The sequence below is a fragment of the Lipophrys pholis genome, assembly GCF_963383615.2.
Source record: "Lipophrys pholis genome assembly, chromosome: 4".
Lineage (NCBI taxonomy): Eukaryota > Metazoa > Chordata > Actinopteri > Blenniiformes > Blenniidae > Lipophrys > Lipophrys pholis.
The window spans coordinates 30,526,193-30,551,358 of NC_137637.1; the positions used below are offsets into that span (position 1 = coordinate 30,526,193).

General features: G+C 38.9%; 2 protein-coding genes across 2 annotated transcripts; both read right to left on the reverse strand.

The window, feature by feature from the left end:
* Positions 1 to 5,137: 5,137 nt before the first annotated feature.
* On the reverse strand, positions 5,138 to 6,538 carry LOC308109040 (transcription factor HES-5-like). The gene is made up of 2 exons (XM_080462381.1): positions 6,439 to 6,538; positions 5,138 to 6,334 (listed from the first exon to the last, which is right to left on the reverse strand). The coding sequence occupies exons 1-2, from the start codon at positions 6,499 to 6,501 to the stop codon at positions 6,002 to 6,004; spliced, it is 396 nt and encodes a 131-aa protein (XP_080318507.1). The 5' UTR covers positions 6,502 to 6,538; the 3' UTR covers positions 5,138 to 6,001.
* Positions 6,539 to 9,659: 3,121 nt separating this feature from the next.
* Positions 9,660 to 21,449, reverse strand: LOC308108318 (uncharacterized protein; the record flags this gene model as incomplete). Its single annotated transcript, XM_080461149.1, is given in 10 exon segments — positions 9,660 to 10,079; positions 10,189 to 10,316; positions 12,094 to 12,176; positions 18,066 to 18,394; positions 18,499 to 18,601; positions 18,603 to 18,691; positions 19,529 to 19,622; positions 19,995 to 20,071; positions 20,249 to 20,354; positions 21,268 to 21,449. Coding segments are annotated over 10 exon segments (1,611 nt in total).
* Between the last annotated feature and the right edge of the window lie 3,717 nt (positions 21,450 to 25,166).

Below are 25,166 nucleotides of genomic sequence, written 5' to 3' on the forward strand. Positions count from 1 at the left end.
GATCAATGACTTAGACTGAACACACTTTAGTCGTCTCATCAGACACGTGAGGGAATAGCTCCTATGTTGTTCAGTAAAATATGAAATAATGGACAAAATTGGAATCTTTTTATTTTCATCAAACCTCGACCCAGTTGTCTTTGTTGTATAATCCTTCACAGAAAAAAAAATTCTATCATTGCTGCTTTTTCTCAGTTTGTGTTTTTGAAAAAGAAGATTTCTCCCAATGCTACCACAACATGTCCGATTCCGTTTTTTCTTGGTGACAGATAATCATCATGCTGCCGTCCAGATGCACTCATGTCATCTGACACGTGCCTTCTAGTTGGTGTGAGGAGCTGGTTGATGTCAGTTTCCCACACTGCCTCCCTGTGCTGTGGTCAATGATCCACAAAAGGACTTCAGTGACAGATGCTGGCTGTGTGTGGTTGTAGTGAAAGAGTATGACATCACCAACCATCTGGAGGGAAACCATCCTATTGGCTGGCTCTGATAGTTTTCAAATGTTGAACTTGTCATACAGAGTATTACAAAATGTAAAATTACAATCAACTTTCTTATCATATGTTCACTCTGCATTTATTTCCAGGGATACTGATCCTCTCATGGAGATCATAACTTATTCCAAACCTTGAAATTAATACAAACTGTGGAGCTGGGAGTTTCTTGTGAGGCAGCTGTTTTCCAAAGTGTGCCAAATCCCTTTGGGGAGGTAATTGGTTGCTGGTGGAGCAAATCTCATACACAGTTATTCCTTCTCTCCAGGGTTTTCCCCACACTTTGTCCATTTTCAGTCTAATTACTGTTTGGCACATTCAATGTGTGAGCAATTTTAGCCGATAGGCCCATTAACATGAAATAGTGAATGTATGCAAATTATGTAACAACGAATATATATATATATATATATATATATATATATATATATATACAAGTATACCACAAGCCTATAAGAGTAATATTGATATATAATATAATATAAGTGTGCCACCATCCTACAAAAACACAATCTGAGTTAAATTGAATTGAAAATATTGTTGTTAGGCAATACTACTTCATTCATTAAATTCATATATAAAATGATGGGTGTAAATGTTTTAGTTTGCATTTTCTGTTCATAAACCTGTTGCTGGTATCAAGTACCTTAAAACCACTCATAAGATTCTCACTTCACTTGAACCAAGTGAATCAAAAAAACGGCAGTTTGGGATGAAAAAAGCACCAAAGAGCAACATCTCCTAAAGTTGATCAGACCTTGAGATATTTAACAAGTTACCATGCTGTGAGCCGTGCATCCTTTCAACCAATATTCCTACAGGGCAAAGGTCTGGATGTATTGTCCCACTGCGGCTCTGTGAGTGAGCTTTCTCTGCTTTCCCACACTCTGTCCTTTCACGGCTTTTATTGGAGGAACAAAAGAAGTGTGTCTGATTATGCATCACATTATTTGCAATGAGAAAACTCTCCAGGGAGGAAAATTATCAATCTTATCCACTTTACAAACAGGAGTAAGTTGTGGATCGAATAAATAACTTCAGATTCTTTTTTTTTTCTCTTTTTTTTTTTTAAAAGATTTACATTCTTATGATATACACACACTGGAGTGACATAAAATCTATTTGCCTTCTTCCTCAAAATTCCTTATTTGGCTGTGTAACTCGTCCCCTGTGGTTTTTTGTTTTCATGCCAAAAAGATCAAAGAACAAGGCAATTGTTGTCACAAAGAATCTGATTCAAGGTACTGATTTACCTATAAAATATTTTCACATCCTATGATTTTCCAGGTAGTATAAAATATCGATGAAGCAGAGATGTTAAGTGAGTCTTAACCACAATGACTCCACCGAGGCCATATTTGTCATCAGCAGTTTCTAGCTGGTTGCCTTGTAACGTCACACGAGTTTGTCTACTCGATGCATTAAAAGAAATCATTAAAAAACTCCAAAGTGTTCATTGGTCAAATGGAGTAGAAGTTCTCATTTTATAGGAGTAACAGGCAAACCGGTGTCTGATCTTAAAACAAGTCAGATTTAATGAGAATGATCATATAACCGTCAGACTGTTTTGCTTTTCCCCACAGTAAAGTGCCAAAGCACGAAGTAAACTTTTCATAATGAAAGAAATGATAAAAAATTAGATCTTCACATTACATTAAATGGTAGAGACATAAACGAGCTGTTTGAAAAATAATTTGAGAGTCCCCACTCTGAAATTTGTATATTTGCCAAAGATTCGTGAAAATAGTCCAAAAGCGAGGAATCCACTCTTGTACTTTTTTATCACATTCGTTTCCAATTGTCATCATTTATTAAAAGATAGTAATTATTGTTTATTATTGACACATTGTTAATTCAAAACTGTTGTCTGAGTTTCAAAAAAGTGCTTAGTTTTTAAGAGACCTGTTAAATATAGAGGTCCATATTTGATTCAGTTTTCTTTCTTTCAGTAGCCGGTCCTGAGGTCAACGGTCTGAGTCTTTTGTCCGACGGCGGCTCTGTGAGTGAGTTTTCTCTGGTTTCCCACACTACTTAATCTGAAGGAACAATAGACGTGTGCCTCATTAGATTTAATGTCCGACCACTTTACGGAGAAGCTTCTTAACTTAATATCTTGTTCATTTAAATGTCTGAGCATGATAATTGTGCCAAAGTGGTGATTTGATCACTTAATCCATATGATTACATTGACATAATAAAACAGTGATGATCACTGACTAATGTAGCTTAAAAAACTATTTCCCTTGAGCCCATATGTTGAGAAGAAAAATTACGACAGACTTGTAAATCAAATATAGTAAAAATGATGGAAATGTCTGACAACCACATAAGAAAGAAAACAGCTGTCTGTCATCATGGTAACTATAATCTCATGAAACATGAAAAAAAAAAAAAAACCCTGAACAGTTCAGCAGGGAGTGTTTTGTTTATTCAAGGCAACGATCTACATCAAGTTTTAAAGCCCAACCGTCCAAAGTTGGACTACATTACAGCAGAGAGAATAGAAAGATTAAAAATTGTATAAAGTGGCAGTTTTGAAGAGGTATAAAATGATGAATTTGTGTGGTGGTTTAATAATTTTGGCTAAAAATAAATAACTACAGGATTTAACCCAAGTGGGAAGATGGTTTATTTAGTAAACAACACAACCACAAAGAACGGAGCTTTTTTTCCCCTTTACTTGCTATCATTGAATCAAATTAACCTTTTAAAAAAGAATTATTATTCAAAGGCCACAACGCAACATTCCAACAACGGAAGTGCCCCGCGGTCGGAAGAGCGCGGGCTGTATTTCCGGGGGACAACATTTTTTGACGGACCATTTTTTATTACAGGAGTAACGTAAGTAAAAAGCTGCTGCTCTGATTGTGATTAATTTTATGTGTTTTCAGAAATCAGCAATGTTGTTTGCTGTGTTGAAACTGAATTGAGCAATATGTTTCATAACTTATGTATGTCCATCGTTTGGATGCCGTCTCAGAATATAGTCCGCCGGAAACTATGCCCCCCCCCTTGTTTCGACCGCTGCGCCTTTTTGTTTTGAGTTAACTTCCGTTGTGCTCTTTGCATTTGTGTCGTGGCTTTTTGCTGTTGTGTTGTTATTTTGTTATTGTCGGGACTGAACACTGTGAATCTGAGAAAGTGGCTCCCCTGCAGAGAGAGCAGGTCTGCAGTTTGATGCCGAGATCAATGACTTTGACTGAGCACACTTTAGTCGTCTCATCAGACAGAATAACTTTTATGTTGTACAGTTAAATATGAAATGCAAGTGAAATTTGAATTCGTCAAAATGCTGGAGAAGTAAATATGAGGCCTCCATCATACATGAAGTTGATTGAAAAAGCCTGTGTTGTATCCACTTTTCATTTTTTATTTTTTTTTGGAGAAATGTCTTTATTTTTTTCTTTTTCTTTAGCCAGTTTGCTCGCTCGAAAAATAATACCGCAAGAAGTCAGATCCTGGATCTTCTTTAGTCTTTACATCAGACCGATAATCATCATGCTGCTTTCCAGATGCACTCATGTCATCTGACACACTTCCAGTTGGTGTGAGGAGCTGGTTGATGTCAGTTTCCCACACTGCCTCCCTGTGCTGTGGTCAATGATGCATCAGAAACCATCTGTAGCGAGCGAAGACCATTGGCTCATTCTGTCAGTTTGTATGTTTGAAATGTAGATTAAAAAGTCTTTTAAATTAGTGTGAAAATCTACGCATTTAAAGAAAGAAATATGAATGAACTTAACTTATGAGGCAGGTTTTTTTTTTTTTTACTGTGGGAGTCATTTCAATGAACGTTTTAACGGTCTGTCACCGCTGCATCATTAGCACGACAGAGGTCGAGTCAATCAGAACCACACTGGGGTTTAACGTGTTGTGTGAAGACTCTTCAGCTGATAAACAGACTCTCATCTGCCAAACCACACATAAGAATCCCATTAAATCACGATTTGAAGAGTTAAAACAACTAAGAAAAAACCCCAACAATGATAATAAAAAAAAAAAAAAGTCATTGCAAAACTCATGAGGCTATTTCATTTTCACAACGGAAGGCACTTCCAGGAATCTGCTTTTAAAATTCTCATCAAACCAATCTCTCTTTAACTCGTGTCCTTTCAGGGCAAAGGTCTGGGTCTATTGTCCTATAGTAGCTCTGTGAGTGAGCTTTCTCTGGTTTCCCACACTCTATCCTTTCACTGCTTTCACTGGAGGGATAATGGAAGTGTGTCTCATTATGCATCACGTCAGAGACTATTTGCAACCCACTCAACATTTACAATTAGTAAATGTCATAAGTTTACAAGAATATATATGTAAATGTGAAATAAACCAAAGTTTATCTTTAGAAATTGACTGTAAATTGTATGTTTTGGGGTTTTTATGTCTTAAAATCATACAGTACATATCAAAAGTGACATACCATTGATAACTCCTCTCTTTCACAATATTCTGACTTATTTTCTGACAAACTTCCAGGTTTACGATTCTCCAATAAAATGTGGAGTAAACGATGCTGTGGCGTTTTAAATAGAAATTATACAAAAAGATAGAGAACATCTATTCTTCGTGCTTATGAAGATGTAAACATGATCAACAGAGACAAAAACACAATTTCATCTGGTAGTTTTTTTTTTTTTTTTTTAGTCAACAAGGCACAACTTGTAGATTGTTTCTCCAGAGGAGTGAATGAACACGAGTCTCCATAAGAGACAATTTACAGCACGTTCTGCTTACTGTCAATCAACACTTTCTCCAAATAGAGTAAAATGGTTCATGTTAATCTTGATACAGATCTCTTTTCAGGTTGCAATTACAATGAAGATAATTTCATTTCATGTTCAACCCTCAAACTTTCAGAATAGAACGATAAACATTTGGATCTTAAAACAGATCAATTGGCAATAAGTAACAAAACATAACAAATATAGTTATAGTATTCGTCAATTCAGACTGAACGATTACTGATGTAATCTGACTTGAAACATGCAACATGCATGACAAGATCAGTTTTCTAATAGAAATATTATTATTTCCTCTGGAAATGTGTGTTCACACAGTAACAAAGTCGTCGGTTCATAGTTGAACAAGTTTGTAAAATTCACATCATTCAATCATGTAATGTTTGACCGTTGGACCAACAGATCAGTTTCTAGTAATACGAGTTATTACATAGAAAAACAGGCCAGTTTTGCAAATTGTCCATAAAAGGGACTTTTGAATGTTTGACCACATTGATCAATAACAAATAACACAACAGTACATTTTAAGACAGATTGCTCAAGCAATCAAATTGGATTCATGCAACATGCATGACAACATGTTTTCCTTCTTAATATGAAGGATAATTTTTGCAATAATTTCCTCAGGAAATATTCTATTGCAAATGTAATCTAATCTTCTGTAAATCCAGAAGAAGAAGTCCATAAAATGTGACTTAATTCAGTCCAGTAATCGTTGACCAATATGGTCTTGAGAGTTTGTCTGCATCATCTCCAGTCTGTAGGTGTCTACCACGGCCTCCAGAGGGCGCTGTTGACTGGACTCTTGTCTTTGGAGCTGCTGGTCTGGACTGTGGAGCTCAGAGGAGAGAAGTCAGCCTCTCTCAGGTTGTGATCAGAGGACGACTGCAGCTTGTTGAAGTGGTTGAGCAGTTTTCTCTGCTGTTGGTTCTGCTGCTGCAGCTGTGTCAGGAAGCAGACTGTCCTCTCCAGGATGTCTGCTTTCTCCAGCTTGGAGTCTGGCTGCTGTTTGAGGAACTCTGGACCCAGGAGAGACTTGAGCTGCTCGATGCTGCTGTTGATTCTCTCTCTGCGTAACTTCTCCACCAGAGGTTTTCTCACCTGCACAAACAGGGACAAAGTCATTAATTAACTTGTTCAGCAGCAAAACAATAAAGAAATACATCTCTCATAGTTGATTGAAACTTGATGAATCATCAATTTACCTTGTGGTTGAGAGTGAGGAGGTCCTGAGGACTGGTCATTGCTGCAGTGATTGTAGGAGCCATGTTTGGATCTCTGTGCTGTGGAGGTCTCTGAAGAGAGAATCTGATGTGTGCTGGCCGCTTCCCTCCTATTTATACTCCTGCATCTCCATATGAATGTGTGGGTCTGACTCTGGTGGATGTTTCCCACAGTCTGGACCAATCAGAGAGCTGGTTGAGACAATGAGACATGTGGAGCAGCAACACACTGCCTTTAATTCTCTGGGGACAATAGATAGGTCTCAGGGGAACAGGTGGAGGACTGGGCGGAGATGGAAGGATCAAATGTTCAATGTGTTGCTGATATAAATGACGTTAATTGAACAAACGATCAGACCGAGAAAAGTGTGAACGATTCCATGAAGGAAATAAGAAATAAAATAGCAGTGGAGGTGCATGTTACATTTTATGTTGTGTTTGATTTACCCAATCACAAAATGCAACATGTGAATATTGATTTATTTTCAATTCTTAGACAAACAGACCTCTCAATTTAAATAATTTGTCATTTTCCTCAAATGTTACTAATATACATTTATAAAACAATATTCTAATGTAGAGTGTGGTTTCTGACGATGGGAATTAACTCAGATAATCATCATGCTGCCGTCCAGATGCACTCATGTCATCTGACACGTGCCTTCTAGTTGGTGTGAGGAGCTGGTTGATGTCAGTTTCCCACACTGCCTCCCTGTGCTGTGGTCAATGATCCACAAAAGGACTTCAGTGACAGATGCTGGCTGTGTGTGATTGTAGTGATGTGGAATTACACCACCAACCATCTGGAGGGAAAGAAGCCCATTGGCTCGTTCACACAGTTTTTAAAATCCGAAATGATTCTAAAAAAAAAAAAAACAACTGACAGTGATTTGACAAATTACATTATTTGTTAGGAATCTTTTTTTTTTTTTTTGATATGGGGTTATAAAAAGGAGTTATAAATAAATGACAACATTTCAGCTCAGGAAGGCAGCTGCTTCCTGAAGTGTGCCAAATCCCTCGGGGAAATAATCCACTGGAGTGGATCTTATTGACAGCAGCCTTCTGCCCTCCAGAGATTTCTCACACTCTGTAAATTAGTAGAAAATTGGCATGTGCCCTTAAACACACACACACACACACACACACGAAGACACGCCTAATTCAAAAGATCAAGATTTAATAATTTAACATTCAACAAGCTAAAATCCTTAATTTGTCGTGTTCTGGCTGTGCCTCCGGGCATTATGGAGACTGTTTGATTCATCCTGTCCATTCTGGTGCTAAATGTTATAAAAGGGGCACTAAGTACAGAACTCAGTGTGGCATGAGGCGGCCATAAAACAGTGAAGTTAACAGGTTCACAAACATGTAGCCGGGTTATTGCCTCACTAATAGCTTTACTTTCTGTATCAGTGACAATAGACTTCTTTTGTCATTCATTGCTGACTGGCTTTGGGGCATGTCGTATAGTCGGTGCAGCTATCTCATGTCATAGTCGCAGCGCTTGACGCAGTAAATATCTCAGTTTATTTCTTTTTAACTTGTTCTGCAGCTTGTCGTCATGATATTGGTCTGTGTTTAACATTTAATACTCGAAGATCAGTGGGTTTAAAATTCAGAGAAGTGTTGTGTTTATCCACAAAAAGACTTTGTTTTAAAACACAACAAAAAATTGAATTGTGTCCAAGAAACTAATTTTGAGGTCGACACAATGTTCCTCAACAACGGCATTAAAATCCCATATTATTAAGGACAAATACAACCGTCCAGGGGGGGCCGGCACTTCTTTAATCTCCGTCCCCTCAGGGCAAAGGTCAGTGTCTTTTGTCCCGCAGTCGCTCTGTGAGAGCGTTCTCCCCGCTTTCCCACACTCTGTCCTTTCACTGGTCCCACTGCACAGACAATAGAAGTGTGTCTGGTTTTGCATCTCATTACCAATCAGGACCACTTCAAGGGGGGAAATGATTAACGTCACATCCAAACACGTCAACGGTTCAATTTTTCAAACGATTGTTTAACCGTTTCGACGAGTTCCTATGAAGTGAACAACTTAAACTTAATCTCTCTTCATCAGAACTGATTTGAACAACGCTGTCTTGTTACGCCGCATAGTTTCACAGTGAACCCGTGTGTTCTTGATTAATAGATGTGTGCTTAATTAGTACTGATATGTTGTTGTTTTGTTTTACTCCAAGTATCTTAACAAAGCAGACTTTTCTATATCCACTTAAAATGAAAGAGAACGTCCACCTGTTGTGTCATGAAAATGCACAGAAACACAAAAGTTTAAGCTGCCAAGTGTTTGTTTATTCAACGAGACATAATGAGCCCCGTCTCAATGGGTGGTGAAGAGGCGATGATGCATCACAACAACATTTAGATTTCTACCAATCACACTGTACTCAGAGCGAGTAAAGGAAAACCAGTCTTTATAAAAGACGATGTGTAGGATTCAACCAGATCAGACTCATTGTTTTCCCTAAAAGAAAAGGAAACGTTTTCAGTTGAAAAGAGTCCGAAATAAATTTGACCTTAAAACAGATCACATCATTCCCAAAAAAAATCAGTTTGGAAAAAAACACATACTGCGATAATGTGGTAATACACAAACCTTTTACAGTAAATAATAAATGTAAGGATCTTTAACCAGATCACCCTCAACAATCACATATGATTGAGCAAAGTTCATTTAAACAGAGTGTCTCAGAAAGGACAACGGATGTTTTTGATCAAAGTCACTGATAATAACCAAAAAGTATCACAGTTGAATCAAAAAACTTTTTGAACTTATGGTCTAACAACCGACCGAAATTCACAAACATTTTTTTTTTTTACATAGATACCATTGTGGTATTGTTTCCATCAAGATTGCTTTTAGATATTAGACCATTATGATCTATACAACTGAAAGCAATAAGAATTACCCCAGCATTCCTGGTATTTGAAAACTATTAATATGTACTGGCACGGTCAGATTTGTTTCATTCAACACGAATGGCATATTGTTTTCTTTCGCAATATGAAAGATATTGTTATTTCCTCAGGAAACATAATCTTATACAAAGATACAAATTCCAATTGATAAACGCTTTTGAACATATAGACAAACAACTTAATAGAATTCAAAAGAATTCAGTCCAGTAATCGTTGACCAATATGGTCTTGAGAGTTTGTCTGCGTCATCTCCAGTCTGTAAGTGTCTACCACGGCCTCCAGAGGGCGCTGTTGACTGGACTCTTGTCTTTGGAGCTGCTGGTCTGGACTGTGGAGCTCAGAGGAGAGAAGTCAGCCTCTCTCAGGTTGTGATCAGAGGACGACTGCAGCTTGTTGAAGTGGTTCATCAGTCTCCCCTGAGTCTGTGTCTTCACTTCCTGCTTGGACATGAAGTGAACCGCCTCCTGGACACACCGGGAGTATCCCTGACGGACCGCCGCCGAGTCCACAGCCCGATGCTGCTGCAGCTGTGTCAGGAAGCAGACTGTCCTCTCCAGGATGTCTGCTTTCTCCAGCTTGGAGTCTGGCTGCTGTTTGAGGAACTCTGGACCCAGGAGAGACTTGAGCTGCTCGATGCTGCTGTTGATTCTCTCTCTGCGTAACTTCTCCACCAGAGGTTTTCTCACCTGCACAAACAAGGACAAAGTCATTAATGAACTTGTTCAGCCACAAAATGACAATGAGAAAATGCAGTCTTACAATTAAAGATTGAGATCCTTTGAATCATCAATTTACCTTGTGGTTGAGAGTGAGGAGGTCCTGAGGACTGGTCATTGCTGCAGTGATTGTAGGAGCCATGTTTGGATCTCTGTGCTGTGGAGGTCTCTGAAGAGAGAATCTGATGTGTGCTGGCTGCTTCCCTCCTATTTATACTCCTGCATCTCCATATGAATGTGTGGGTCTGACTCTGGTGGACGTTTCCCACAGTCTGGACCAATCAGAGAGCTGGGTGAAAATGAAAAGGGAGTCCTGGCCTGCCACATGCTCGATGGTCATATTAGAACGGGACAATAGTTAAATCCCGGGGGAACAGGTGGAGGACTGGGAGGAGACCAGAGACGGACAAAAACCTTTTCTAAGTCTGAGAAACTAGTGACCCAATAAAGAGGGTAGATAAAGCTCCTGAAGGGATCAGTGGCCGTCACTGAGCACACGCTTATCTTCTTAGCACGCATGCAATAAACTATTTATTGCTCACATAGTCCTTTTAAGCAAAAATCAATTTTACAGTGTGAATATTGATGGTGTTCATAGAGGGACAGTCTCCTTTGTGTAGTGCAACACACATGTCAAGCTTTGAGTGTTTAGTTTATAACATTATGTGTGTACTATACTTTAACAAAATAATGAAGGTGAAGGGTAAATTGTAAAGATACAAGAAATAAATAAACAAAAATAAATTTAAATGAATTAAACTAACTACATTAAAACAACAGATTTAGATTTTAGAAATTAATTTTCAACAATGCAGTCTCTCAACTTTCCTCACTCAAAAACGTAAATAAACATCGGTTTCAAAACTTTTCCTTTTATAAGTAGTTGGAAATAGTGTAAAGCACAATGTTTGTTTGTTTTTTTTATTGAAATGTTTTTTGTTTATTAGTAATATTTGTGAAACTCTGTCCAGATGTGGCAGGTGTCCTCTGACTTGTTGCTGTGAGGAGACGGTTGCTCTGAGTTTCCCACACTCAGTCTCTGAATGCCGTGGCCAGATCACGACACAAAAAGACTTTAAATGGCTCGTCGGTGCCAGCGGCCGGCCGTGCGCTCTAACGGAGACGGGAGGCTGACATCACCAACCATCTGGAGGGACACAGAAAAGGACTGGCTAAAAGAATTTGACAGTAAAAAAAAAACTACCGTCGCCTCCGTAGTTTGCCATCTTCCTCAACTCATTTTGCACTTTTCACATTTTCACTTGCACTTTATAAGAGGTCCGTCTTCCACTGGTGAAGTAGTGTCGTTTTTTTTCCGATAAGAAGTTGGGTTCAGGCAGATGTTTCCTGACGTGTGCCAAATCCCCTGGACAATAGTCGGGTGCTGGTGTTGTTAAGGATGCAAATTGCTGTGAACTGTGACCCCCTCCTCGGGGCTTTCCCACACTTCCTCCGTTACTCAATGTTTCATGTGCGTTGTTGTTGTAGACAACATGCGTCGTGACTTGAAGTTTAGGTGTTTACACCTAAAACTGGTTACCGGCGAGCAACAAATTGTCATTTGGCCCCAAAGTTCTGGGAGTAGCATTAAATTCCCTTTTCAAAGCCCAGTCTTGTTTCTGCAGGGGTCTTCATCCATTGTTCCGCCGAGGCGCTGAGGGGGAGTCTCCTCTGCTTTTCCCACAAGCGTTCAGCTCGGAGATCAATACACGTGTGTCTCATTATGCATCACATTAGGTTTCACATTCCAACACAGCGAGCTGAACACCAGGCAGACGCGTAAAGAAAATGTCCTCACTTAGTTTGAGTGTGCAGTTGGTTTATGAAAGTTTTTTCATCTCATAGTTTCGCTCAAGAAATAAGTGATGTGACTGGATATGGTCTTTTTTTTTTTTTTTTTTTTGAGACATCAGATCTCAAGAGAAAAGGTAAATGATTAGGTGAGACGGAGAGTGACTCACCAAGCTTCGTGGAACCGACTCACCATCGTGCTCCATGTCAGACACCAACAGTTTATCTGCTTTCTGGATGAAAAACGTGATAAAAGATGAGTTTTTGTTATTCTGCCTGTGGTGGACCGCAATCTTAATCTTCTAGATTCACAATATTCATGTTTATAACTATTAGACTTTATGCAAACTCTTGTAAACTAAAAATCTATAAAAGTGTATATAAAGTAATATAGTTCAAGATCAAGTGAAACTGATCACCTGATCGATCTTTAGGAAAGTTTCAATAAAAGTGGAGGAACGTATCAGAAACGTGTTGCATTAGAAACAGAGCTTGACTTTATTAAGCAGCTGGAGTTAACGAGCAGCAGCAGCTACCACAGTTCAGGTTAGGGTTAACTGATAAAACATATCTGAAATTGTGTGTCATCACTTCATTCATATTTTTCGTCGTCCGGTTAAACCTGCGTCTTCAGTCAGGCACCGCATCACAATCCTCCATGTGAAGTATTGCCGATGTGACGTCTGCCAGCCTATCGTCACGTCCTACACATGGCAAAGTCCGACATTCCTACGCGTGTGATAAATACTACATTGATTTGAAGAAGTACACAAGACGAGGATGCCTGACACACCGTGTGCATGTACTTGGACCGTGACTGTCGCTGTCGTATGATTGCTCGTGTGGAAGGAATCAGCAAATGACCAAATATGGTCATTTCTCTCATTTAAACATCTCAGAATGTGAACATTTCCATCACAGGATGTTGTTCTGTGAAGGACTGGAGTCAGGATGTACCCTGCCTTTCACCCAGAATCATCTCGTCGAAGCTCCAGCCTCCACCAGCTCCACCAGCCTCCACCAGCTCCACTGTGAGTGAAGCCCCTGTTAGCTGCTGGATGGATTGGTGGGGAGCTGACGGAGGGAGGTGGAGGCAGCTGCTACTTGACGTGTGCCAAAAACCCCACCGGAGAAGGTGGTGGGGTGGTTGGCGACGCTCGTCACGCTCAAACCTTCTCCGCAGCACCATCTTCTCGAAAGAAATTAAAGCATGCGCCCAAATCTAAGCGAACATATTTGATCATCATCACTTTTATCGATTAAGATTTTAAATCTGTCGTCTCCAGCCTGTTGACATATTCGTTCACGTGTGTGGTACCGGGATTCGATGTGTCGCCCTCAACCAAATAGGTGATAGAGAGTAAAATCTTAATGATTTAAAAGATGTCAGTCTAGTTTGTAGTCGGGGCCCCATCCCCCCCCCACCCCCCCTTTTTAATTCATACCACTTGAGGCCAAAGGTCTGGATCTATTGTCCCACAGCGGCTCTGTGAGTGAGTTTCCTCTCGTTTCCCACACTCTGTTCTTTCACTGCAGGAACAATAGAAGTGTGCCTCAATCATGCATGAGATTATGTCTGGTCTATCGGAGCAGGGAAATACTTAAAATAACATTCTGACTGTCGGACACCTTCAAATGACAACATTAACTGGAAAAATGCAGGAAGTGTTGAAAGACATGTCGTCTCAGTTTGTTGGATCTTTTATGTTTTTCTCCAGAAATTTAAATTTTTTTTTTTAAACCACATCGTCAAACATTTTGGGAACTTTTAAGCTCACCCACGATCGTCGCGTTATTCACGTCAGTCACCTGGTTTGAACGATTTGGTCACAGATTATTGTTTCTTATAATTATCTGCCAGTAGTCACAATTATATTTCGACAAATAATTTGTGTTTTTGTAAAAGTCTTTTTCACAAAGACGATCTTTCAACACAACCGTTTGAATATCCACAGATCTGACGTGTCCATGGAAAGGACAATAACCGTTTTCACCATCATAGTCAGAATGTAACCTGAATAGTTGCCGATGTAATCAGATTTGATTCATGCACCTTTTAAAACATAAACATTGTTTTGCCATTATTTTCACAAGGGAATTTCATCTTACAGCAGCTTTACAGTCTTTCAATACAGAAGGGTCATTCTTACATGTTGATTTAATAATAGAACGCTGAGTCATCAAATATTCAATCTGAATGTCATTGTTTCCACATGAAATATCAAGCAGCCAGTAAATACATGTAAACTTTGTTCATGCAGATGGGCAGGTTGTTCAATTTCATAAGATTTATTTCAGTGACCAATATGATCTTTTTTTTTTTTTTTTTTCATCTTGTCTTTTGCCCGAAAAGATGTTTTGTTTTTCGTCATGAAAAATATCGGTGCTGTGATTTCCACAGCAAAAATCATATTTCACAACAAAAAGTAAAAAAAAAACTATTTGCCTTCATAAAGAAAAACTTAAACTTTTAATACTATAATTAATAATGTTAGTGTATGTTCTGTATGTCTTTAAATACATGAAACATACATGAAACATACATGATGTAAATTATTTGCCTTATACAGCCTGAGACACACAAAGTGAAGTAAAATGTGAAGTCAAAGTCAGATTAATTATTACCAAAGTTATTAGCAGACACAGGTTAAACACGTCTGTTATGATACTCATCAGGCTTCATTTTTGTGAAGTTTTGGCCTTTTTACAACACCAGTAGGTAATTATCTCACTGAGAAGTTTGTACAGATTCATATCAGAGTTAGATTCATGTGTGGAGTGAATTTATAGCCATTTGATGAACTGGGGGAATAAAAAAAAAAGGACTTTTGAATACCTGTAATTCACATTGATAACCCCCGTTGGTTGTGACGTAAGAGAAGACTTCAGAAAGATTTATCGACTTCATTTACTTCCACTGAATAAACTTCAATATGCTGGTTGTCTTGGTTCAAACTCCTCCGTCTGAAGTCTTCAGATCCTCACAGCAAACAGCTTCATCATAAGAAACCACAGTGATTTTCAATCAGCATTAAATCTGCCTTCACTGACCCCCATATTCTGTACATGTCCACACTTATAGGCACCGTGTGCATATTTTTATTATATTGTATTTTTATCAGCTTTTTTAGTTTCTGCTATGTGTGCGTCTTTCTCTTTACTATCCTGTTGTACCACTGCACATTTCTCCACATGTGAGATAAATAAAGGATATCTTATCTTATCTTATCTTATCTTATCTTATCTTATCTTATCTTATCATTGGATAGATGTCTGTACTAACGTGTGAAGTGATGCTGCCACCTAGTGGAGCGGGAAAAGGTCAATAAAAGGAAAGTGCGTGCAGATGTGCGTTTGCACAGTGTTTTATAAACGAGCCCCCCAGTTGGTCACTGTGTGATCACATGTGTGACTCACAGAATATTCCTCCTGTTGCAAGTTGTTCTTTATACCTGACAAACTGCATTTGTATTTCAAAATCACTTCAAATCACCGATTTATTAGTCATTTCTATTCACAATCACAGTAACGCTGTGATCGGCAAAGGGGCTTTGACTGAGAGGATGTTTGTGGTGGATTCATTCTAACGGAGATGGAGCCTGACGTCACCAACCATCTGGAGGGAAAGAAGAAGAAGAAGAAGAAGAAGAAGAAGAAGAACGTTGGGCTCAGAGATTTCAAGATATTTCAACACGCAGTCACAAACGCCGAACACTCAAACTACAAAGCAGACGTTCCTGTATTCTGTTTTTAAAAATAAACTAAATTAAAACCACGTAAAACAGAATTCTGTCCAAATAGAAACGTTCTCATCATTGATTAATGAAATATTACTGAGGTGTAAATGAAAGTCGGCTGAGGCAGCTGGTTGATAAGCGTGCCAAATCCCAGTGGGCATTATTTGTCTCGGGCTGTGCTTAAGGGTGTTAATCAAACTTAATTATGACCTGGTTGTCTGGAGTTTTCTCACACTCTGATTCCAGACGGAATATCTAGTGCGCAATGTCAAAAAAAGGATTTTTTTCAAAACGATTCTTGGTTGCCTCTTTTAGATTTTACCATTTTCCCACCTTGAACTTTACTTTATTAAATTTGTAATAAACAATTACAGTGGTTTTATTTCACACAAATTTGGCCCAAGAGTGAATATTTTAGCAGTTTTAAATTTTAGACTCTTACAAAATAATAGAAAACGACTCTTCACTGCTCAGAAAAGTGTTTTGTGGTATTCAGCGACAATTCTCTGATTTTATTGTTTTTGAATGAGTCCCATACAGAATTCAATCACAATTTCAGAATTTGATCAGTTGTTTGTTAAAAATAATTTATTCATTTATTTTTTTCAAGTTTCAAGGAATGTTTCTGTTTCTTGTCAGCGGGGATTTGTTGTAATCCCACCATATTCCAGGTTACCAGCCCATCTCCTCGGGGCAGAGGTCAGCATCTTTTGTCCCTCGGGGCCTCTGTGAGTGAGTTTCCTCTGGTTTCCCACACTCTGCACGTTCAGCACTTTCACCAACGCAACAATAGAAGTGTGCCTCATTATGCCGCCCATTAGGAGACGACGGATACCTCGAATGTTTTGTCATTCCAGCAGCTGAGCTCAAGACTTTTTCAAATGGATGCAACATCTTTGATTGGAGACTTGAAGCTGGAACAGAATACCCGGTTGTAAAGGCTGACGTCTGCTGATGGATTGATAAATAGTGTGACGCTTCCCCAGTTAAATCTGAGAAACACCCTTTCAAAGAAACTCAAAGACGTGATTGTGACCCTGCTAATATTTATTAATCAGGTGAAGCTGGGATCATTTCCCTGTAAGAGCTCCTATTGGAGTCACATGTACGCGATGACGCATCACAACAATAACTTGGTAACACTTCCAAGACGCTGCACTCGGGACTGAGTGGGGGAACCGTCGTCTTTATAAAAGACACACAATGAGATGAAGCATCATTCAGACGTGCACAACTGAGCAGGAATCGCACTCTAAAACAAATGCAAAGAAGGATCCGGATGATAGAAAATCAGAACACAAGGTCTCCTTCAAAGAAGAAGAACATACACAGGCTTTACAGTAAAGTATGAATATACATTTTGATCTGATACCAGATTAATGCTGAGCAATCCAATAGATTATAAATTCACTCTGAATGTCAAGCGGACAAACAGATTGACGACAATATGGTCATGATGTTTCACTGTTTCCACAGGAAACGGTGTGAAACACAAATAAGGACGTTTAAACTTTGTCCTTCACCAACACCATCTTTTCATGTTGTCTCCAGCTAAAATGTCCAGGACTCTGCACTGAGCCAAGGGACAGTTGTCTTTACAAAAGACATAAACAAGATGAGGTGAAACATTAAGTAAGAAATAAAACCTTGCTTATTTGTGATAAGTTGAGCTTTTTAAAAAAAAAAAAAAGAGGTAAAATTCAAATCAGACCTTAAAACAGATCCTGTTTAAAACATCACAATAGTGATGAAACAAGTAATGCAAAGTTTAAAACAATGTTAACTGGCTCAACCGGCCAGAGAGGAACAATTTGACGAGAAATCTTTTCACATGAAAAGAAAATTACATTTTGACCTGATAACCGATCAATGTTAATGATTAAATAGATTCAAACTATTTAGTAGAAAAGTCACATAGACACCAAAGAGGCATAAAATCCTTCTTAAAATGAATGATAATGTAACCCCTCTTCACATCTCATTTATGAAATGGAATATCTATACACATATACAATATGTTGACTTCCATCACCATCAGATTCAATTGATTCTGACCAACATGGTCTTTTAGGTTGTTGTTGTTTTTTTCGCCCAACAAGATGATTTCATTTTCAACATGAAATATATTGTTGATGTAATTCCCACAAGAAACATGCTGCATATCAAAATGCACAAAATCTGACAGAACAAATCTGTACAATTCCTAATAAAAGTCAGTCCAGTAATCGTTGAAATCGTTGCTTCTTAACAATAATAGGATATTCTTTGCAATAATTTCCTCAGGAAATATTCTATTGCAAATGTAATCTAATCTTCTGTAAATCCAGAAGAAGAAGTCCATAAAATGTGACTTAATTCAGTCCAGTAATCGTTGACCAATATGGTCTTGAGAGTTTGTCTGCGTCATCTCCAGTCTGTAGGTGTCTACCACGGCCTCCAGAGGGCGCTGTTGACTGGACTCTTGTCTTTGGAGCTGCTGGTCTGGACTGTGGAGCTCAGAGGAGAGAAGTCAGCCTCTCTCAGGTTGTGATCAGAGGACGACTGCAGCTTGTTGAAGTGGTTGAGCAGTTTTCTCTGCTGTTGGTTCTGCTGCTGCAGCTGTGTCAGGAAGCAGACTGTCCTCTCCAGGATGTCTGCTTTCTCCAGCTTGGAGTCTGGCTGCTGTTTGAGGAACTCTGGACCCAGGAGAGACTTGAGCTGCTCGATGCTGCTGTTGATTCTCTCTCTGCGTAACTTCTCCACCAGAGGTTTTCTCACCTGCACAAACAAGGACAAAGTCATTAATGAACTTGTTCAGCAGCAAAACAATAAAGAAACACATCTCTCATAGTTGATTGAAACTTGATGAATCATCAATTTACCTTGTGGTTGAGAGTGAGGAGGTCCTGAGGACTGGTCATTGCTGCAGTGATTGTAGGAGCCATGTTTGGATCTCTGTGCTGTGGAGGTCTCTGAAGAGAGAATCTGATGTGTGCTGGCTGCTTCCCTCCTATTTATACTCCTGCATCTCCATATGAATGTGTGGGTCTGACTCTGGTGGACGTTTCCCACAGTCTGGACCAATCAGAGAACCAGGATATGATGAAAAGAAGTCTGCCCTGCCGCATGTTCAATGGTCCTATTAGTCGGTTACCACAATTAGATCTCAGGGGAACAGGTGGAGGACTGGGAGGAGATGACGAGAGACTAAAGTGGAAAATGTAAAGATCAATTATTACTTTATGACACGTGATATTGTAGATTGACTGATAAAGTGAAATGTTGCTCCACAAGTCAAGTTAAAAAAAGTGGTTATTCAGACTTAAATTTTTTCTTTTTAGATCACTACAGAGAAACATTGTTTTTTTTTGTTCCCATTCAGAATTCGACTAAATCCTCATGTCAAGGTGTCACAGGCGTGTCAGCTCACGTCTGGCTTGTAGTACGTGTGAGCAGAGAGCCGCTCTCAGGTTCCCACACTCGGTCTTTGAATGCTGTGGTCAGTGTGACACAAAAAGGCTTTGATTGGGGGCTTTTGTGGCGTTTTCCTGGTGGTGGGCTCTCACAGTCACCAACCACCTGGAGGGAAACTTGTTTGGTGAAAATGCGGACTAAATGTCTAAATTGCCAAAGATGAAGTTCTTTTACACATTTTTTAATACAATTATGATCAAACTTATAGGATTAATAAGTGTTTTCTCATCAATTAATCGAATTTCACAGGTTTATGATTGAGAGTGATGTGCAATCTGACCAATAACTGAATATCCAATGTGGAACGTTAAAATGGATTGTTATGAGCAACTTTTTATCATCGTCTTCTTTGCCTTCACGTTTGCAGGTGACCAATGGGAAAGTTTGCTATTTCTTTGAAAGTGTCTAAACGTCAGGCTTCGGCTGTGACGCCGTCACATTGCGCTCCATGTCTCCAGGCCAGAGGTCAGCGTCTGCTGCCCCTGCAGCAGCTCTGTGAGGGAGTTTCCTCTGGTTTCCCACACTGCTTTCACTGCAGGAACAAAAAGAGAAATAAATCAAAAATCGAACCAGACGTTTCAAATTCAAAGTCGTAACCACTGTGAAGAGTAACTTGGTCTTCGTCTGTCAACAGATCAATGCTGAGTAATCAATTGTAAACACTATGAAGCTCACATATTCAACCATTAAACCAGATATTCATACAAATAATGGACCTTTCCTTCTTCACTTTACAAGGTGTTTTAACTACTTTTAAAGCACAAAACTAGACGATAAAACCTTTTTTTTTTTTTTTTTTTAATGTTAAGTTTTCTCGTCCAGATGTGGCAGCTGTGATCTCTGACTTGAGCAGGAAGCTGCTCCCAGTCCCCCCCCCCCCCCCCCCCCCCCCCCCCCCCCCCACCCTCGCTCTTTGAACGCCGTGGTGTTGTGGTGTTTCCTGGCCGTGCGCTCCGGAGGCGGCCTGACGTCACCAACCGTCTGGAGGGAAACCAGTCGACCCGCAGGTTCAAATATGTGAGAAAGACGCGGCGTAAAAATCGAAGATTCTTCAAGCGTTCATCTGTGAATTCTTGGTTTATCGCTGTAAATGTTTCGACGAGAGTGAAAAAAAAAAAAAAAAAAGGTTTCTGGACGCCGGGCTTCAGATGCCGTCACATTGCGCTGCATGTCTCCGGGCCAGAGGTCAGCATCTGCTGCCCTGCAGCGGCTCTGTGAGGGAGTTCCCTCTGGTTTCCCACACTCCGCTCTCTCACTGCTTTCACTGCCGTGAACAATAGAAGCGTGTCTCAATACGCGGCACATCAGGAGGCGGTGGTTACCAGGAACGTTTTGGAATTCCAGCAGCTGAAAGATGAAGACATCTCCGATTTGAACTAAATATCTGGACGGCTGACCCCTATGCACAATAATGAATTTAGTGACAATCGGCAGAGTGAAGTAAATTATAGAAGTGCTTTAGATTTAATTGATGAAGTGACCTCAATTATATGTAATATATTATATTTATTCCTGATGAAATTCTTAGAGGAAAGCTGATGTTTTTCATTGAAATGTGACATTACAACTCAGATGAAAATGTTAACCGAACTATTTCAGCAGGGTGTTTTAAAAACACAAATGTTACAGGTGTAAAAAAAACAACAACATTTATTTGTCAGTGAATTATAAAGTCATCTTACAGTTTGCTCTTAAATATAAGTGAAACTGAAATAAGGCGTGTTTAAAACAATGGTGAGTGATTACAGCACGAGTTCGCTTTAGAAGAAATTACTCATAAACTCAAAATATTTTACATTTTATTAACGTATTTATTCAGGGGAAGTGAATATAATTGGTGAAATATTGTTTGTTGAAATAGAAAACGTTTGTTTAAACTTTGCACAAGTTGCTACCAGATAACATTATTAATTAAAAGATGCTTTTTAAGTTAGCACAACTGTGATGAAGCAATACAGATTTTTTAAATGTATTTCTGTGAAATGCTTTTGTGGAGATTTAATATGATTACATTTTTTTTTTTTAAACATTTATGGGTGCAAGTCTGTGAAAAATCTGTTGTACGGTTTATATATTATTACAATTTACTTTGTAGATATTTAGGAATTAATTTAAGTTATTATAAATCCTGCAAATCACTAAAAATCAATGGATCATTTCTTGTTTTTCCCCCTCACAGTTTGACTAAGTTGTCCTGTCTTGGTGTGGACAGTGTGTCGTCTGTCTCATGGATCGTTTGTGACGCCGCCCTCAGTTTCCCACACTCCAGTCTTTGAACGCTGTGGTCAGTGCGGCACAAAAAGACTTTGACAGGAGCTTCTGGTGGCTTCTGGTCGTCTCTACTGGCGTCATCAACCATCTGGAGGAAACAGTCTCCGGATTTAGCTCATCAGCTTGAGTCATTTTCAACAAACTTCTAATATTAGACCAATCATCAGCAGTTTGCTCTTTCTTTTTTTTTACTGTATGTTAAAAATAAAATAGGTTAAAATTGTATGTGTTTTACTGAAGACAGGAGGTTTTTAAATTCATAAATTCCCATTAGACGCAAGTTGGACGAAACTCTAAAAGAAATGATTGTTCAAGCAGCAATACACTAGAAAAAGGACATTAAAATGCAGATATTAAAAATAATATTTACAACGTGTTTGTTCCACAACAAAGGTTTTCATTAGCAGAGGAAATCAATACTTGTACAAGAGAGAATACAGCATAAGGATATATATATATCCGCTAAACAGGAAACGAAATTCATAGAGTAATCTTTGACCAATATGATTCTTTTCGAAGAGCTGATGGTAATTTCTGTTAGTGCCTCGGTAACACCACTAGAGTGCGCTGTTTAACACGACATTTGTGTTTAGTGATTCTGGTTTTGGAGGTCAGCCTCCCTCTGGTTGTGATCAGGGAACTGCTGCAGCTGGTTGAAGTGGGTCAGTGGTCTCCTTTGGGTCTGCGTCTTCAGGAAGTGCGCCTCCTCCTGGACACATCTGGAGTAGCCTTGGTCACCCCAAGGATGAGTTGAACATGGGAGCACGGTGGGCTCAAAGAATAGGCAGATTGTTGTTATTGCTCTTGGGACATCGGTCGGATGGGAGCCTAGGAGCTTCAGAGTCAGTCACCTTTAAGTGAATACAGAAAATCACTATTCCATCAGTGGTATCGTACACGTTGTTATTACTGCGGCTCTACAAAATAAAATAGCGCTGTCATCCCACGCTTGAAAACAGCAATGAAGACTGAAAAAGCATTTCACAACTCAGTAACTCTAACTCACCCTTAAAAAACAACAACAACATAATGATGATTTCTATTCGAATGCTGCTTACATATGCATTACAATTCATAATATAATCTCATCTCTCTGTGCAACCGGCCGTCATTGCCTTAAGTCTTTTAGATTGGCACACCATTGTCTTCAAATCCATCCTTTTACCATAACTATCATCCTACATGTCACACAGACTGTGCAGCCGTGCCTTTATCTCCTCCACTGTTTCCTTTGTAGGCGCACTTTAGCGAAAAAAAGAAAAAGAAAAAAGTGTTTCCTCTTTTTAAGTGAGATCTCGCTGCAGCTGAATTTGCATCTGTCCAGCTTGATCTCACTCACTAGTTTTAATGTCATTTTAAGTAATATGGGCGGGAACAGCTTCAACTATTTCACGTATTGCGGTTTCATGTTACGTTAGAAAATACTGCACTTTTTAAAACCGACGTTAAGAAAAACAACAAAAATACAGTATATATTTTAGGCCAGGGATTTACTTCCCCAACTGTTATGAAATTTAGATTTTGCATTATTATATCACACTATATTTTCACTTCCGTGTAATATTGATAAATAAACATATTTGTTATTGTAGGTTGGATTCGTCACATTCCTTCTTCTATTTGATCTCTGGGGTCTTCGGAGGGTCTTGATCTTCTGTCCCGGCGGTTCCTCGTGAGTCACCCTTCCTGGTTTTCCCACACTTTGTCCTCTCAGCACCTTCAGTGAACGATCAATACCTCAATGTGCATCACATTAACTGCAGTGAGCATCCTGCTGATATCAGCACCAAAACCTTTCACACAAAAATACAATCCCAGCCACTTGGACGTTTCAGTTGCAGTTTCCTGGAAACTGTCTGATTGAGAAATCCTCTTTTTCTATCATTTTCTACCGGTTATTGAGTTCAGCACTATTTTATTTTTTGGGAACCTTTGCACCAGGTGATTAAATAAGGCTCTTTGGTTATTCATGTAATGTGTTAATAAATAAGTGACCCTACATGAATGTATGCATGCTAATGTACGAGGAATCCGTCGATGTCCCAGCCACTAATGGAAGTAAAGGCACTGCTGGCTAAAAGCCTCACAGTAAACGTCCGATGGATTCACACGGATTCAGGGGAGTTTGACCGTCCGCAGTTCGCATGCGTGTAAATAATAGCACAAAACCAACATGTCATAGCTAATTAAAATCTCTTTATTACAATCACATGTACATCATCATATTCCAAAAAAAGCTTGCTGTGGTGAAAAGTACCCTTGCACAGACAGATGGAGGTGGTGTTGCAGGCCGGATGGAGGGATTGTCAGATGGAGTCAAACAAGTGTTGAGTTCCCCAGCAGCAAGTATCTCCGCTCCAGTGTGCTTTTAATTTCACATCACATGAGGACGGCAGCGCTATTTTCAGCCCTCTGTGTCCTTGTGTAACGTAAGCAAAGAGGGTGAAAGGGGGTGGGGGGGTGGGGGGTGGGAAGGAAAATGTCTCCCTTCGTCATCCATTATTCACACTCTTTGAGTCACAGCCGAGAGAGAGAGAGAGAGAGAGAGAGAGAGAGAGAGAGAGAGAGAGAGAGAGAGAGAGAAAGAGAGAGAGAGAGAGAGAAAGAGAGAGAGAGAGAACGTGGATGTAAACAGGGTGGAGGTTTGATTCCATGTCTTCTCTCTGAATCCGAGTGCTTTTAAACTAACATTTAGACATTTCCGTGAATGTCTTCCTTCTCTGTCTCCTTCGCAGTCAGATGAAAAAGTGTATAGTCTTCTTATTTATTTATTTATTTATTTATTTATTTATTTATTTATTTGTTTATTTATTTATTTGTGTATGTATGGATGTATTTATTTATTATTATTATTATTATTATTATTATTATTATTATTATTATTATTATTATTATTATTATTATTATTATTATTATTATTATTATTATTTTTGCTTCCTGTGGTTTTATCAGTGCAGGCTGTTGTTGCTTAGCTCCAAGACGGGACACAATAATCCTCCTTGTAACAGAACAGCTGTCAAAATACTAACTATTCACACGTGTGTTGCTTTTGTTTGTTTGTTATGTAACAAAAACATAACAAACAATGCTTATGTTTGGTGGGGGGGGAAAAACAACTAACTTATAGCTTTTTGGGATCATAGCAAGGAAATGTACAATGAACTTGTTGTCAAACGCAAAGGAGAAATAGAGTACAACGTGTACTATTAACTATTACTATTAATGTGAATTAATTTGAGAAATAAACCACCATCGTTTTTCTTTTCTTTTTTTTAATAGGGAGAAAAGAAACCATTTAAATATATGCAATTTGTAGGTTTCCACTTTATTTTCTTTCACTTTTTGTTCACTGAACTCTTTACTAAAACATTTTTTGGGGTTGGGATCCAACAACTTTCTGCAGTGAGAAATATAAATGTAAAATACTAAATTGCTCTGACACATGAAGATCCCATCAGATTGAGATTGTACTTCATCTGTGTAGAGTTGAGGCAAAGTTTAGATTTTTGGCGGGCATAATGTATTACGTATTACACTGGGAGGTGGTTTATGTAAAGTTTAAATTAGAAATCCTTTTCCTGCAAACAAATCGGCTGTGATTTAATATGTATTTCAAAATGAATCCGATCTTTTTCTTGACCGCTGGTCTGTGATTACTTTGAGCTCCACAGTGTTTGTATTTAATCTCTTTTCTTGCATTCTCTTAATTTCATAAATAACGACGGAAGAATTTTATAAACATCATACAATAGTCTGTTTTTCCCCTTTAACAAAATGAAAGAGCACCAGAACTACTATCTATTTT